At 38.0% G+C, this 17,053-nt stretch overlaps 2 protein-coding genes across 4 annotated transcripts; one reads left to right on the forward strand and one right to left on the reverse strand.

Moving 5' to 3' along the window:
- Window positions 1-666: 666 nt before the first annotated feature.
- Window positions 667-5,752, reverse strand: nudt5 (nudix (nucleoside diphosphate linked moiety X)-type motif 5). Of its 3 annotated transcripts, none has more exons than XM_015022482.1 (9): window positions 5,663-5,752; window positions 5,292-5,387; window positions 4,121-4,188; window positions 3,262-3,422; window positions 3,041-3,136; window positions 2,842-2,943; window positions 1,672-1,680; window positions 1,533-1,586; window positions 667-1,311 (listed from the first exon to the last, which is right to left on the reverse strand). In XM_015022482.1, the coding sequence occupies exons 2-9, from the start codon at window positions 5,346-5,348 to the stop codon at window positions 1,202-1,204; spliced, it is 657 nt and encodes a 218-aa protein (XP_014877968.1). In that variant the 5' UTR covers window positions 5,349-5,387; window positions 5,663-5,752; the 3' UTR covers window positions 667-1,201. The 3 variants fall into 3 exon arrangements, with proteins under 3 accessions (XP_014877968.1, XP_014877971.1, XP_014877970.1); XM_015022485.1 differs by having other exon boundaries at window positions 5,292-5,353; window positions 5,663-5,740; XM_015022484.1 differs by lacking the exon at window positions 5,663-5,752 and adding an exon at window positions 5,485-5,616.
- Window positions 5,753-6,400: 648 nt separating this feature from the next.
- cdc123 (cell division cycle 123 homolog (S. cerevisiae)) lies at window positions 6,401-14,578 on the forward strand. Its single transcript, XM_015022481.1, has 13 exons — window positions 6,401-6,621; window positions 6,839-6,910; window positions 8,137-8,200; window positions 9,044-9,076; window positions 9,306-9,401; window positions 9,482-9,588; window positions 10,572-10,623; window positions 11,625-11,700; window positions 11,951-12,073; window positions 12,263-12,291; window positions 13,053-13,160; window positions 13,236-13,373; window positions 14,205-14,578. Exons 1-13 carry the CDS (start codon window positions 6,548-6,550, stop codon window positions 14,259-14,261), a joined length of 1,029 nt encoding a protein of 342 aa, XP_014877967.1. The 5' UTR covers window positions 6,401-6,547; the 3' UTR covers window positions 14,262-14,578.
- Window positions 14,579-17,053: the final 2,475 nt, after the last annotated feature.

The raw sequence follows: 17,053 nt of genomic DNA on the forward strand, positions 1-17,053 counted from the left end.
TGTACTTAAGTACAGTAACGAAGTACTTGTACTTCGTTACTTCCCACCACTGTTCATCTGTTTTGCAGATTGAACAGCTGCATCTTCGTCCCTTCGGTTTCAAATCATCCAGTTGGTCAAAACCGTAGCGGTACAAAAAGAAAGGAGCACATGTTGGCCTCTCTACACTGACTTCCTGTTGCAGGGTTCAATTTCATGTTACTTCGTCGTTTTTCAGTCCCTGAAAGTCGAGTATTTTATTTTATCTTGGCTTCTGTTAATTCAAGTTTCAGGAAAAGCCACTGGGCTCGCTTCAAAACAGCATAGCTGAGTATTTCACAAGAAAAAAAATGCAAGGTGGTCTGAAGTTAATCTATTAATTTCAATAAACTTGAACATAATTACACGTTAACCTAGTAAAGTGAGATTTGGTTTCCTGTACAGCTGGGATTTCAGCACCATCGTCAAACGTTGGAAAGTTGTAAAGAGTGGAGAAAGGGGAAAGGGCGCCCTCTGGTGTCAAGTATTTTGTTAGGAATGATTCATTTACGCTTTCCTGATTTCTGTTATTCCCACCATGTGTTCTGCCCTGGGCTAATATTCATTCCTCTAACTGGATCTTTAACTTGTCAGCTCTTAGTCCGTTACAGAAAAACATGAAATAAAAAGCACACATTCCAGTCACAACACTGGTAGAATCACTTTTTATTCACTGGTCAGTCAGTTCTTTATGCAAACTTGGGTACAGAATGACTCAATCAGTTGACTGGTTTGGCATTACCATAACCGTACACTACAGAGTAAAACACCCTCCCACATTGTTAGTGCATCATCAGGTATATTTACATTCACCATAACAACTAATGTGCCAGGATTCTTTGAAAACAATGTCAGCAATTATTAAGGAATGTTTCCTGAGAACTACATTAGAAAAAGGCTTGATGCAAATTAAATGTTCCTAGTCACTCAAGGAATGTCAAACAAATCTCATGTTGAGAATGAAACACATTGAGAGCAAAGGTTAACGTAGTTAGATCCTGCTCTTTCATTATTTCTTTACAGTTTCGTTGAAACGACTAATGAGACCAATATTTGAATATCAGATTAATTTAGATTGATAAGCACAAATCCATACGTTTTCCAAAAATTTCCCATCAAAATAAGGAAAATCCTCAAATCCAAAGGCACGTGTCACAGTAAATAAAAGCTCTTCCTGGTTCCATCACTGCTTTAAGACGGGCAGCTCCCTGGGCTTGAAGAAGGCCTGAGCCATTCCCATGGCAAAGATGTAAACTTTGGAGTCCACAATGATCTTCTCCCTCTGGATCAGGTCTGGGCAAAAAAATCAGGGTTAGCTACATTAACAGTAGCAGCTCAACAAATGTGTATATTAAATCAGTTTCACTCAAAAACTCAAACTTATGTTATCTAGCTTTGAGGGCTAAAACGATTTATCAGATTAATATAAAAAATTCTCGGCTCCATGCTAATTCACTGAGACGAATTTGAACGCGTTTCATGCCTGGACTGAAGTCATTTTTTCGAAAACCTACCGTCGATTTTGCACTGGAACTCATCGAGTGGTAAAAGGATAACTTCGACAAACTCTGGAAAAGACGATCGAGGTCGGCGTGACGATTTATGTCCAGAGAGAAAAATGCATTCGTGAAGAAAAAACAAGATGAAACTCACCTCCGTCACCTGGAAAAGAGCAGAGGAGAGCCAGGAGGTTAAGCCACTGGAGGAGCTGAATGCTGCACAGAGTTCACAGGTGACCTATTGACCTGCGTTGTTCCATGTTGGGATGAATAATTAATTTTATTCGTCTAGGTCATGTGGCAGCAATAAGCCTAAATCATCACTTTATGTTGACAGTTGATGTTCCCCCAACGTGGTGCTATGCATTATGGGTAAAGTAATTTTTCCTGCAAGTCTCCAGATTCATTTAGAGCTAATTGTTGCAGACTGATATGCTGCCATGTTTTTATTTTTAATGAAAAGCTTATTATTGGTCAGAAAAGTGCAAGAAGTCCTGTTTTTATAGTAAATGTCTGACTTCCTGATTAATTCAGTGTAGAAATTAAGAAGCAACAATTTCCTGACTCTGAAAGGCAGCAGCAGGATTCATTTTAAACATCTCAGGTTAGATCTAAATATTAAGCTTCACACTAGCACCACCTGCTGGTCAATTTTATTTTGCTTTTTAATGTCTAAACTTGTACTAATGAAGGATTTTAATGGAAAATCTCTTGATTTTGTTTTCAGTTGTATTAGTAGAAAGCCTGGGAATGACCATAGAAAATAAATAGATGCAATGTTTATTGACAATCTGTGATTTCTGGCTAGAAATGTGAGAGAGTTCTCTGCAGAAACACAACAAAACTAACCTAAAACAAGAAAAACAGAAAAAAATGTGGGTTCTGGGTTCAACTATAAATAACATTTTCCAAATTTAGACTTTTAGCCAAATGTTAGATTGCTAATTCAAGTATTGTCAAGAATTCAAGAACCCGTTCAGAACCTGATAAAGGTATGTATGTAGGGTTGGAGTTTTTGTTAAAAAAAAAAAAAAAAACACATACGTTTTGTTTTAGCAAACATTTCAGATTTTAAATTCCTTAGCTTCTTCAGTCACCTTAGAATTAAAGTTCTTCTCTTTTTTGGCCTTTAATATGAATGTTTTAAGTGTTTTTAAAACCCCTGCTCACATTTGTTTTAAATTTTAAAGTTTCTTGTTGAAATGTCATTTTATATCCATATATTTATTGTTTTGACTGAAGAAACTTTGAATACGAGAGTTTCTGGGTTGTCAGCTTATAACTGTTTGACTGTTGGTGTGTTTGTGGACCAGTGTGTCCTCACCCAGCTGCTGTGTGGGGTGGATGTTCTCCACATCGTCTCCGTTGATGTTGACCAGGGCGATCTGGGTGGTGCAGTTGGACAGCCCGGGGTCCAGGCAAGTCACTGCAGTCACAACATGCAACCGTCATCCCACTCCCACCGGCTTCAGATAAGATAGAGGAGCTACTGCAATCAGATCCACATCACTGTGTAGAAATACCTGGAGTCACTCCCACCACTTCCCCTTTGTAGCCGGTTTCCTCCTTCAGCTCCCTCAGCGCAGCCACTGCTGCCGTTTCCCCTTCATCGATCAGTCCTGAACACAGCACAGCCAGAAACATTCCAAACTTTACAGCATGGGACGGGGGGGAGGTTAGTTAACGGGACAGATTTATTACGGAGGCCTAAAATGTGGAGGATTTTGGTTTGTTGGAACGGGACCTGCTGGAAACTCCAAGGTGCTGCCTCCCATTGGAGGACGGAACTGCTTCACCATGACGACGCAGTCTTTATGGAGAGTCCGTTTCAGCAATGCGATGATTCCTACTCCGTCTGTCTCCGTGTTGCTCCTCCTGGTCGTCCGTTTCGCCGTCTCCCAGGTTCTTGGAGTTGCAAACACAGACAGGAAGAAACACCATGAGCCACTGATTCACTTCTTAAAGGGGAAGTAGTATTTATTTTCCAGCCACATAGTGCCAGTTTATAGCACAATCAAGTAACCATGCTACCAACTGAAGTTTAAGGACTTCAGTTGTTATAGAAATCCTCTATGTATCAGATATAACTTAAGAGATTTGATTTGTAATTTAACGCCTTGAATTGGGTCTCTGTCTCTTTAAGAAACTCCGCCTCCAAGCAGTCATCAGTCATCACAACACGGCTCCTCTATGCACGCTTTAACAACGTTTTTACCAGCATTTCACTGAGAAGTAGCTCCTCTATAATGATGTGCAGTTCCACCAGGTGTTTGCTAATCGATGCTGGCTAGTCTAAAGGAGCTGAGTGGGGGAGTCACTGGGAGGGCTGCTATACAAGGCGGAAGCTCAGAAACCTGGAAACTGCAGCTTTCAAGAGGAGTTCTGTCTTGAAGGCGGGGCTAGGTCCACCCAGGCGTTTTACACAGCTGAGTGGTTGAAATGGAGATTAAAGAATTTCTCAAATATGCCTGAAAGAAACAAGGCAACACTTCTAGTATGTTTTTGGCGAGGGAATAACACCATCACATGATGAAAAGCTTAAAAAAAAGTCGATTTTATATAATAATGGCCCTGGAAAGCATATATGAAGGCTTGAGCGCCACCTGGTGTTTCCTGCAGGGTCCAGGTATGTGGTCTGTTCCAGCTTCACCCATTTCCCTTCTGCCAACACCTGCATCACAAACAGTTGGTAAGACAACAGGCGGAATGAACAGTTTGCTCTCATTTAACTCATTCAATGTTTTCTTCCTTTAAACTAAAAGCAACTTATTAGGATTTTATCAGATCACAATGCGTTGTACATAAACACCACCGGCTGGTAGCTCCACTATTATCCACTTAATATCAGTCTGTTATACTTGTGTTACTCCTTTAAGAGCAGAATCGCAAAAGGTGATCATTTGTGCAATGCGTTATCATTTCAAAACTTTTTCATGAACTGAACTCCCTTAAGAATCACGGGACTTTATATGGATTAATAGAGACTATCTTAACTACCCATATCTTGATGTGGGTAGACTATTTGCAGTTCAGGAAAAAAAGTACAAAAATGTATGAGTACCACCAAGAAATAATGTGAGCCAAGTTCATACCACTGATTGCAAACTCTTCTCCATCTCGTCAAAATGCTAAATAAAGGTGGCCCGACATATTGCCTGCTAGGCTACATGTACTGTCAGTCTTATTTGAAATTAAAACCTGCATTTATCAGTTTCATTAACATGCTGTGTGAAGTGATAAATTAATAAAATTGTTTTAATGTTCAGCACTGCATAGGAATATTCCAGATCTTTGCGTAGCTCTGTATTAGAGCGAAATAACAAAAATTGTTTAACTGGTGACATTTTTTAAAATTGTATTCAGCAGAATAATTGTTGCTCTTCTTGTTTTAAGTAGTTACATCTTGTTACACATTCTTGTTTGAAATTGGGTGATGGGGCTGTGGTAGCTTATCAATAATTGGGGTCCTCAAATCAGGTCCTGCCTAAGGCCCCAGTCAATCTTGGGTCAGCCCTGTTAAAATACGTCTGAATGCTGAATATTAAGTTACTTTAATGGCCTTAACAAACACTAGTGCCCCCCCCCAAAAAAACCCCTCTTATTTCATAAAACTTTCTGAAATGACTGGTCAGGACTTTTCTAGTTTAAACATTCTTAATTATAATTATGTAATATTCACCACATTAAAATTTTACTGCATTGATAAACACAACTGTTAAAAACAATTACAACCATTTCCTATTTGTCGTATAGTATCAGAAAAACTCAACAAACCTCTTCTTTGATTATATGTGGTGTTGTTGTCACCTTAGGGTCCTCGGGGTTGCTCATTTTCACTATAAAAAATGCAGGAACGTCCAGTCAGAAAGCCTGTACAAAATTAATCTACTGTTAATTATATGTGTAAGCAAACATCGTTTAAAAGCCGTAAGTTGCATTTTAAAGCTTGAAGACAGTCCTAAGTTACCCAGTTAGCTGCAACAACACAACAAAAACTGTCAATTTGTCCCCGTTTATTCAACGGTTTTCTGTCCGTTAAGCAGAAGCTGTAAGCTCTGTAGTTGAAAGTGGCCCAAGGCTTCGTAGTCTGCTTATCTTAAGCATTATATTTTCCTTTCAACTAAAAGAAACTAAACTTAACTCACGTGAAATCCCAGCCGTGCTTAACTAGCAGGGTAAAGAGGGTAAAGTTGTAGTGATGAGTCACTCTGACACCACTTCCTGTTGAAGGGAAAACGTCATAGACGAGTTTTTTTTTCCTTATTTATTTGATTTTTTTTTTTTTTTTTTTTATGTCGAAACTTAAGTTATAGCAAAAACATATTTTAACAATAAATTTTAAGGTGTTCTCAATTTTACTGAACTTTTCTTGGTAGATAAAGACATCATCACGTAATGTGATGCTCTTTTAGATTAGTAAATGAAAACAGATATAGCCAAGAGAAGCATTGGATAATCATGTAAACTCTTCATTTTCTGTTTAAATCAAAGCTGCTAACCATATCAGCAGAACATTTTTTCTTTTATCTGTTTTAAAAATATATCACAGATTTTTACTTTTTTTCCTTTCAATTTTAAAAGATGTAAATTGGCTACATACAGGACATAGTAAAGTAATAAAATATTTTTGAGAATTATTCCTCTAATGTATTTATAAGAAATAGTTAGTAATAAAATTGTTTTTTGTTAGTTTGTTTTGTTGCAATTGTAATTTTCTTAGTAAAAAAATGCAGTTTAAAAAGTTTAATAAATCATCACACTAATAAACGATCTATGTACGTGTACGCAGTCATTTTACGTCCTTGTGTGCATCTCCAAAATAGCTCCTCCGAGAAAAAGGAAAACATTTCACACAATGCACAGTTTTCTAAGTTAAATAGATATAAATTGTTGTATTTAAACGAATGGGAACATTTTTTTTATATTTTGAGACTATAAACGAATTTTGGAGACCATGGCAATTTTAAAACGGTCGCAGGATTCGGAGGACATTTAGCGACGGACATGTTTCCTTCTCAGGATCTTACAGCATGAAGAAGGAGCAAGTTGTCCACTGTCAGTTCTCTGTTTGGTATCCGATATTTAAGAAGCACACAATAAAAAGGTAAACGCCAACGGTTTAGTCGGAAGACAGGCTGGGAGCGGTTTCTTGTTTCTGTTACTGTAAAAAAACGACTAACGTCAGCAACAAGACACATTTACACAGCTGTAACCTCTGTTTTGTTTGTGTTATTAAATATTTGTCCAGCTCAGGTTAGATTCTCCTAACCTCCCTCTTCTTTCATTATCTGTTTCTGATTAATTTATGTCTCGTTTCTCAGTCTGATCCTTCCACTGCCTCAGAATGTAATAGACTATTTACTGGACGATGGGACACTGGTAGTCTCTGGAAGGTATGAAATCACACAAACACACACACACACACACAAATCTACAACCAGAAATAGAACAGTTCCCGGAATGGAAAGTGGACTGGTGCATGTTTTCATTAACAATGGTGCTGAGCTTTACTTGGAACTGCAGACAAGTAAAAGTCCAAATGGGGATCAGAAACAACATAAACAATTATCGAAAATGTTTTGTAGAGGATCATTATTTAAATCTAAATGCTTCTATAAACTATATTCTTAAATCTTCTTGTGACTGAAATCAGCTCATTTTGACATGTCTTTCTTTTTTAATAACCTTTAAAGGTTAAACATTAACTAAACATGTCATAATAAGCAATTAAAATTTGCTTATGAAAATAAATGAAAATTAGTTCAATAATTTCCTTTCGATTAATATATTTTTGATGAGCAATTTTATTCACAGAGGCCTGATCAGTTTTATTTATTTATTTTTTTTCAGTTAGGTGTGATTTTTATTTTCATTTTATGCATTATTTTTGGTTGTGTTTTATTTTGGATATTTAAAATATCAGAATCAGCCTTTATTTTCATCGCAACGAAATTTGTTTCAGTTCAGCCCATCCAAAAAACAAAAAAGACAAATAACATAAGACATGGGTAGAATTGGTGTACTTTGGGCTGCAGCCATCACAGGAAGAATATTTCCTGTTCCAGTGTTAAGTGCTGTTTAGAAAATTAAAGATTATTTGTCCTTGAACTTTCATTATTACATTTGCTATCGTGACAGGCCTGGTGTTCGCTGATTGGAAGAAAAATCTGACAGTTTGTAGTTTCTGACAAGTTACTGTCTGTTTAGGGTTCATCAAGCTAAAAATTGTTTGAGTTTTACCGAAAAAAAAAAACTAGCCATCTTTATCTGTACGATCTATGCATGAACAATATCTAGTGAGACAGTGGCGAGGTGTGCCATAACAGTGATAGATAGCTTCTTCAGCAAGTCACTTGCGTGTCCTGCAGTGTTTACAGGTGAGGTCAGGCAGAGATCCTGGTGGATTATACTATTTACAGATGACATTGTGATGTATATGGACAGTAGGGAGTGGCAGAAAGAAAACCTGGAGAAGTGATAGTTTGCTCTGAAAAGAAGGAAAATGAAAGTGTGTAGAAGACAACAGGTGGAACAGGTTCTGGATCTGGCTGTGAGCGGGTCTTGGAGTTTAATTCAAACCTTAAATTTTACACTAGCGCTCCTCCTTTTGTCTCCCCAGTGATCACAACTCTCAGCCGATACAAACCAACAACAGCGAGTCAGATGCTGAGGAAGACATACAGGTAAGGTCACTTTGAGAATGGAGAAACTTCACTCATCATCTGATTCAGCTTTTGTGAGGGAAAAGAGGTTAGCTTGTTAGCACAGTTAGAAGTTAACACAGAGTGTACTCTCAGCTGAATGTGGTCTGCTAAAGTTTACAACGAGTGAAAAATGAAGCATTAATCAGCACATTTTGAAACCTGATGGTTTATCAGGATAATTTCAGGTTCAGTTCAGGACTTTTGTTCACTTTGCACTGGAGCCGTCTCTGTTTCAACATCGGCTGGTCAATACAGATGAAAGCACCTCTTCTCCACCAATCAAATTAAAGGAAATGAAGAAACTATTCCATAAGCAGAGAAGAGTCTGATCCTTTTGTCTCCCAACAGAATGTCTGTCAGAAAATGAACTTTTACAACAGCTCCTGCTGGACCGAAGGGGTTTTTACCCAACCCAGTGCAAAGTGCTCTCTAAAATTTTCTGTGCATTTGGAAACATGAATTAGCACAATTATACATTATTTTGGTATAAAAAGATTAGTAAATAAACAGAATGTTAGGCTACATAGTGCAGTTAATGGCTAACACTGAGGAAAGAAAGTAAATTAAGTCTACAGCACCATATGTTATGTTTTATGTTTTGATCTTTAAATTTGGACCATCTGGCCATTTGTGTGTATCTGGGTTGGTCAAAATTTTAATTTAGATTTGGTGGACGACTGTATAAATGACTATTATACACAATCACAGCAACATGCTGCCACCACATGTTCGAATTTCTCTTCCACAGACATTAAAATCTGATTTGTTTTCCCGCTGATTCCCACTCTTTCATATTTCCGTTGCTTCTCTACTCCCCTCTAGTGGTCGGATGACGAGACGACAGCGATAGCCACTGTAAGTAGTTCAGTGGACGTGTTTTCTTGTTGGAATGTTCGTCTCATCCGGATGAAGGAACATGGAAGATTTTCTGGATTTATTTCACAAAAATGTTTTTAAGTTGAACTTATGTTGAAATGCTACTATTGAAAAGAATAGTGCATCATTGTCTACCTATACCTACTGAGTGTATTTTGCTTATAACATTGTTATATAATTATAATATAATTGTGATGCCTTTTCCAAGGCTCCCGAATTCCCAGAATTCACTTCTACAGTGCTGGAGGCCATCAACGCCCTGGGTGGGTGTGTCTTCCCCAAACTCAACTGGAGCGCTCCGCGGGTAAAACACACACAGACGACTGAGCCTGCTAATGTAGCGAAGCATCCGGTAAAGCTTCTGTCACCTGTGACCTCTGACAGGACGCCAACTGGATCGCTCTGAACAGCTCACTGGAGTGCCGCAGCCTCAGCGACGTCTTCCTGCTCTTCAAAAGCTCCGACTTCATCACACACGACCTCACGCAGCCGTAAGACCGCACCCGGTTGTTCTCCCTATTGGAAAAGCATTACAAAATTATTTTTTGTTATTATGTAAATCTTTTGGGTGGGGGTGGGAGAATTATACAGCCCCTGCAATTACATTTTTTCTAAGTTATATTAGAATTTAGTCTGCTATAAACCCCATGTTTTATTTTTATTTCTGCTTTAATTGTTTTTTTGTTTTTTTACAGTGGTTTTGTGTCCGTCTTCCCCTGTGATCTTTGGTAGATACAGCTCTGGAAAAAATTAAGAGACCACATAAGATGATTAATTTCTCTGATTCTACTCTTTATAGGCATGTGTTTGAGTAAGATATACATTTTTCTTTTATTCTATGAACTACTGACAACACGTCTCCCGAATTCCCCAGCAAAAACTTTGTATTTATTTGCAGAAAATGAAAAATGGTCAAAATAACAAAGACCTCAAATAATGCTTTCAGACCTCAAATAATGCAAAGAAAACATGTTAATATTCATTTAGAAACAATAAAACTAAAGTTTTAACTCAGGAAGAGTTCAGAAATAAGTATTTGGTGGAATAACCAGGAGGTTTTCAGTGGGGTTGGCTCTTCATTTTTTCCAGAGCTATAAATTATGCTGTTACTGGCAGTTATACCAATTTGATATATTTTTGCTAAGTGTACTAGTTACAGAGAAATATTTAATATATATTGTCTAGAAAGATTATTTAAATATGAAATAGTTGTTGACATTTGTTTTACATGTTTTTATACTGTTTTTCTGCTGAATAAAAAGTTAGAAAAAAAAAAAGAAAAAACACTGCACAGCTGTGCACCATGGCAACCCTCAGAAACTACAGGAAGATATGAGGACTCGAGACAACAGCATAACATAAGTGAAAAAGCTGAAATATGAATTTTATGAATCCTTCTCTTGGAAAATCAATGTAAAGTGAAGACCACTGCTAGCTAAACCGCTAACTAGCTTTGGCGCAATTTGCTTTGCAGGTTCCTCCACTGCAGTGACCAGGACTCTCCAGATCCAGTCATCAGTTATGAGGTACTTTAGTTTTCATTTAGAAATATGTTTTGGTATTTCAGCTCCAGTGTATTCATATGTAGGAGGCTTTTTTAATACACACAAAAACACTTATAGCAGCAGGTTGATTTAAAAAACACAAATCACTTCTGAAAATTGAAAAAAATTAATTTTCTAAAAAAAAAATATCCCCCTTTTTTCCCTTTTGTGGAAAAAAGAAAGGACAGTCTCTGAGTTGTCAGGTTATAAATAGCCCAACGTTAAAAGTCCTGATCAGGTTCTTAAATGTGCTTAAATACAGAAACACAGAGGAGATTCTACTCCTTCATTTTTATTCATTTTGTGTCATTATTGATAAAAATTCAATATTTCATAGGAACTTGAATGTAGCACGAATGAAAAGCTAGAAGCCAGTCTAAATGCAGCATGGAGACCAGTTGGTATACATTTATGAAGAACCATAAATGTCAACAGCGCCGTCATATTTAATGCTGATTAGTTAGTATTTTTGAATTAAGGCTGAAACAATTAATCTCGATTAATCGTCCAAGAAAAAAAAAAGTCAGCTAATTTACCAATTAATTGCTAACTGCTAAAATGCATTTGCTGAAAGAACAACACGTACAGAGCAGCACAAAAAATATACACATTTCTTTAAGATTTAAAAAATGATTTTCTGTAAATATGTTCACCCAGAACTTCTCACGTGGGATAGTTTTAAGATCACATGATTCAAAATCTCTAAAAAAGAAGAAAAGATCTCCTAATAAGCACCTTTTGCTTTATTAATAAAAAAAAATCAGACTAACTCTACACTGTATCAATGAGTCAAGCAGAAAGGACTGAGCTCTTCACATGCTAAAAATTGTTTAGATGCATTATATTTATATTCATTAGGCTTAAGTAACTACATGAAAAATCTGCAGAATGTACAAATGTTTTCTCCGACTAATCGTCATAATAATCGATTAACTAAAAATCCCTGGTTTAGATGGTAACGGTTGGTGTCCTTGTGTCCTCAGCTGGTGTTGAGGAAGTGGGCGGAGCTAATTCCTGGCGGAGAGTTTCGCTGCTTCGTCAAAGAAAACAAACTGATTGGTAAGAAACGAACCCTCAGGCTCATAACTGCGGCATCCGGCAGATGTTTGGACGCTCTATGAGAAAAAAGAAAATTGAATAACAATCAAAAGCATGAGTAGAAAGCGTCTTCTGCCGAAGCAGCATTCCGGTGTGCGCCTCCGAAAACTGGAGCGCGGGCCGAGTTTGAGCCTTGCCCTGTGTTCGGCGGGCTAATTATAAAATCCAATTTGAGCTGCGCTCACTGGCGTGTGTCTGCGCGATCCGGCAGCCGTCTCCCAGAGGGACTACACGCAGTACTACCAGCACATCCTGAAGCAAGAGCAGCACATCTCCCAGGCCATCCAGGACTTCTTCAGCCAGCACGTTCAGTACCGCTTCCTGGACGAAGACTGTGAGTCATTATTTATTCACGGCGATACAAATGAGCTAATTACGCGGATGGAGACGGGGGAGAGATTAATGAGTCTGGGTTCTTTCCTGTATTGGAATTTTAATATTTCATCTCAAACGGTACCTTTGTTGTGTGAAAGTCAAGAAAACAGTGAAATAACGTCTCTTTTGTTCTTCTTCTCATTTCCAGTTGTGTTTGACGTGTACAGAGACAGCCAGGTAACTCTTTGATCTACTTTAGGAGACCTCTTGGACTTTTCCACATTTTGTCAAGATGCAAACACAAACTTTTGAGTTTTATGAAGGTTTTCAGCAATAGATTAACGGAAAGCAGCACCTAGTTGTACGCTGCAGGTTTTGTCCTTGATGCTGCTAAATAAAATTTATTCAGGGCAACACATTGCCCCTTTTATATAAACCCCTGATATAAAAAAAAGTTTGATGGTTAAATGAAAGACTGTAACTTTTAATTCTATTTTTAAGTTTAAAAACACAAAAACCAAACAAAGAAAACCTATTCTGCATTTTTTTGCCCCCCTAAATTCTATATTTATGGAAAACAAAAACACTAAAAAATTTAGTCAGAGCTACAGTGGAAGGGTTTGAAGATGTATACGTCATATTTTAAATTGTTTTTCATTTTCTTGTGTTTGTTGCTTTTGTTTTATTTTGGATAGTTGAAATGTCTTCCAGTTTCAGTGTTCTTGTACCAAATCAAAGTTAATTGAAATTTGAGAGCCATTATTAAAATGTATTACTTAAAAATGATCTCAAAACAACATTATGGTTTATCATGATAATTTTCACCCTTTTCAGATGTAAATTTTCAAAACAACCATGTATTGTTTACCTCCTGATTCACAGTTTGAAACTTGGCTTGAATTCTTTTTGCATAAAAAAAACCCCAGTAGTGTTTGTAATGTGACTAAAGCTGAACAGGAAGTTTACGCACAGATTTTCTTTTATTTATTTTTTTGCAGGGCAGGGTGTGGCTCATCGACCTGAACCCATTCGGAGAGGTGACCGACTCGCTGCTGTTCAGCTGGGACGAGCTGATGTCTGGAGAAGTCGTCGACCATCAGCAGCAGGTCAGCAAACCCAGTTTTTACCCAAAGCATACTGCTTTACCCGGATCCCTCCGTGACGGCTGGTTTGTGTGGCAGGACGGCCCGGCGTTCCGCTACACCACGAGCGAAGTGACGGTGCAGCCCAGTCCGTGTCTGAGCTACAGAATCCCGCGGGACTTCGTGGACCTGTCTGCCGGAGAGGACGCCTACAAGCTCATTGACTTTCTGAAACTGGTGGGTGATGGTGTCTGCACGTTAGAAAACACATCGGAGATATAATAAGAATTTAAAAGCAGTTTCCAAACTAGCTCAAAAGTTGCTTGTACACCAGTGCAGTATTGTGCAGGTGCTAAAGCTAAAGTGCTAAACCGCTAATCCATTAACCTGCTAACTTGAATTCAAATTATATTTGCCCTTGAAAGATTACAACCCTCAAGCACCAATTTAATTTTGATATTATAATTTAAATGTTCTGTAGTGTCCTTAAATATTGTATTTACGTTTATATCTAGTTCTCTACAGTCTGTGTTTTATTTTGTTCCTGTATGCTTGTTGCGAAAAAAACAAAAAACGTGGAGAGGAAATGGAACTGTTACACCCACTTCAATATAAGAGCAGAAATATGAAAGTCTAACTGCCCGAGGAATTCAAAAAGGCCAAGAAAATTTAGTGGTTTGGAATTTATTTGAAAAAATTAAATTAGGTGAAGCTAAATGCACTAAACATTTTAAAAATTAGCAGAAGTGCTAAACAAAAAATTAGCGCCATTATTAGCATAATAGCAGAAGTGTGCCCACCTCTACCTAAAAAGAAAAAAGACAACTGATTAAATCTGATAAAAATGATTTGGAACTACTTTCTTTTTTTTTGTTTTACTGCATCTTTTTTTCTCTCTCCATTGTGAAAAACAAAATAGGCCAACTAGTGAAGATGAATTAGACGCAGCTTTTTTCTATATGTGTGAAGTTTACCACCAGGTTGGGTTTTTTCTTATACATCTGCTCTGTACATTGCCTGATGTCTAATAATGTTTCATTCAGATCTTCTGCTTTCTACTTTGTTCAGACGAAGAGCCAACAGGAGGAATCCGAAGAGGAGGAGGAGGAGAATCCTCCACAGTGATGTCAGCTTTTTGTATAATGTGTGTGAAGAGACTCGTTTCCCCGCTGTCATTTATTTTTATAACATTTTTTTGTCCTCACGCTTCTCTGTACCACATCTTCTGAACCAAGTCACAGCTGAGAAACAGAACTTAAGTTACTGAATCATGCTAGCAACTCCTGGAGATCATATTTTTCTTTCAGGTTTTTCCTCTCCTCTGTAACTGTGGAGGGTCTCACTTGCCTGCTTTTATATATTGAAATAAGTGCATTAGAAGTTATGAACAGTTAATGTGGAAAAAAGTAGAACACCCCAATAAATATTGACTTCTTCACACATTTGTTTTGTTTTTTTTATCTCTGGGAAAGAAAGTGATATTAATGGGCTTAAACATTAAAAATTAACCTTGTTTTTCTCATTATGTATGTGCTTCATAGCTGAGGTAAAAGTTAGGATACCCTTATGAGATCCACATCTGGGATTTGACTTGGCCCAGAAAGTTTTCTTCTATTATTATTTTTATATAATTTTTTTTGCACAGTCTCATTTTAAACACTTGGTCCCTGGACAGGTCCCCAAACCATGACACCATGTTTCAGTCGGTATAAGGTTTTTATTCATGCTGTATTTGGTTGCCGTTTTGTGCCCAACTGCTAGCATTTTAGACATATCTGTCCAAAGAACATGCCCAAACAATTAAGAAATTATATGCCTTTATTTTAAAAAAGAAAACTACTGACCTGTTTGTAAAATAAGATAGTAATTTAGGGAAAGCTAAGTACGCTAAATGTTTTCAAAGTTAGCAAAATGTGCTGAATGCTAAAATTTTCATACAGTGCCCTGTTTTGGCTGGGAAACTCCTGTGTTTTACTCCCCTTTCCCGCTGGGCTCCCAACACCCGTACCCCCCAACTTGCATTACTTTCCAACTGACTGTGACAGTAGCACCGTATTCTCAATCCAAAATTTGACAGGTATGCGCTAAATTAGCTCAGCTATTAGCAGAAGTGTTTCCACCTCTGTGTCCTTTTTTGACTACTTTTGTCAAAAGAAAAGTAATAGCAGGGATTTAGGGAAAGCTAAGTGTGCTAAACTTTTCCAAAGTTAGCAAAAGTGCTAAATGCTAAATTAGCTCTGCTATTAGTGGAACCATAACAACTTCTCAGTTTTTTAAAAGCGATTCTAAAATTATTAGGACCTATTTTGACTGCTGCCTCTTTCTTTTTTCCTCACTGTGAAAAATAAAGTAAGGTAACTAGCAAAGATGCTACAATGGTAAGTTTGAGTGTCCTCTCCTCATGTAGACTATTGTCTGTCCAGTGAGATGGCTGATTTAGACACTTTAAAACCATTACCTCCTTCTGCTGCAGCCTTCTGTCAATGTCTGAGGTGGAAATAAAAGCAGGGAGGAATTTACTCCTGTACAAACATTGCATTATTCTGTTGGTTATCTGCATTGATGTTCTTTAATTTAAAATGAACCAGAGCATGTTCGCCTGTTTACCATTAAAACCTCTTAACCACTTAGTCATCTATAATTTATAGTAATTTATCTCTTCTCCTGCACCTCGAATTCCCACCGAGCCCTTTCGACACACTCATTGCTCCCAGCTGCCTCGGGGTGCTCTCGGTCAAGTCCCGAATCCCGATTCTTCCCACCATGCATTGCTGTGGACACAAGCTCCAAAAAACAAAAAAACAAAAAAAGGAAGAAAAAAAAATACATCACGCTCTCCCATTAAACTTCTTGTCATATTGACAGGCTGTTGGTCCAGCGGGCGCACTAAACAAGCGAATAAGAAATTGATTTAGCTTTTTACGTAACGCTTCTCATTATGCCGGGAGCTAAATGAGCTGTGCGCGCGTGGGACACGACTCCAGTCACCCCACCCAAGCTCCCCGCCTCTACTGGATTTATGGAGCAATCATTTGGCGAAGGAGGAAGTGAGGGAGTTGAGAGTCGCAGTACCTCAGGGGAACTGCTGTAGACACGCAGCCGTGTATGAGACACAACTTTTGTTAGTGCTCATTAGAGGGGAAAAAAAATCTGGGAAGCGGTCAGGTTTGACTAGGACACCATGATAACGCATCGCACAACATTTTTTGGAAATCCTGAGCACATCGTGTTTTCAATCCATTTACTTAAAGGTCAGATTCTTGCCAGAGTTAGGCAGATGCAATTTAGATGCCCCAATGACACAAGAACTGTCCCGAAATACATTGATAAGGTGTTCTTTTTTAACAAACACTGTAATTACCAACCAGGTGCTAGTGATGAAAAGCATCCAGTCAATAATCACCACATACAGTAAAAGCAGATGGTGGAAAGACATCAGCAAAGACCTGAAAGACGGAATTCATAATACCCATCAGCGTGGGGAAGGGCGCATCTCAATAAATTAGAATATATTCAAAAAGTTTATTTCAGATGTTTATTTTTTTATGATTATTGCTTACAGCATTAATCAATTTGGGAGATGTGAATCCAACCAACCCTGATCACGAAAAAGCAAACTCTGGTTCACCTACGAGCCTCTGCCTCAGTTCAGCTGAAGTGAACTGTTGCAGTTCGAATATATGAATGCTAAGCAAAACGGAGAGACCAGCCAAAAGCTTGAAGCGCAAGGCATTCTGGGTAAATACAAGTAAAACAAAAGCTGGTCTAGTACTCAGTGGGACAAATGAAGGAATCCTACAACCGCTACAACCTCACTCTACCTCATGTTTGTTTACGTTTCTTGAAGAAGGAAGTTGCGCTTGGTGTCTTCTTCAGGGGTTTTCCTGTCGTTTCCTTCAGTGGAAACGACAGTGGCG

The sequence above is a fragment of the Poecilia latipinna genome, unplaced genomic scaffold (assembly GCF_001443285.1).
Source record: "Poecilia latipinna isolate Pla-1442-1.1 unplaced genomic scaffold, P_latipinna-1.0 Scaffold3023, whole genome shotgun sequence".
NCBI classification, from domain to species: Eukaryota; Metazoa; Chordata; class Actinopteri; order Cyprinodontiformes; family Poeciliidae; genus Poecilia; species Poecilia latipinna.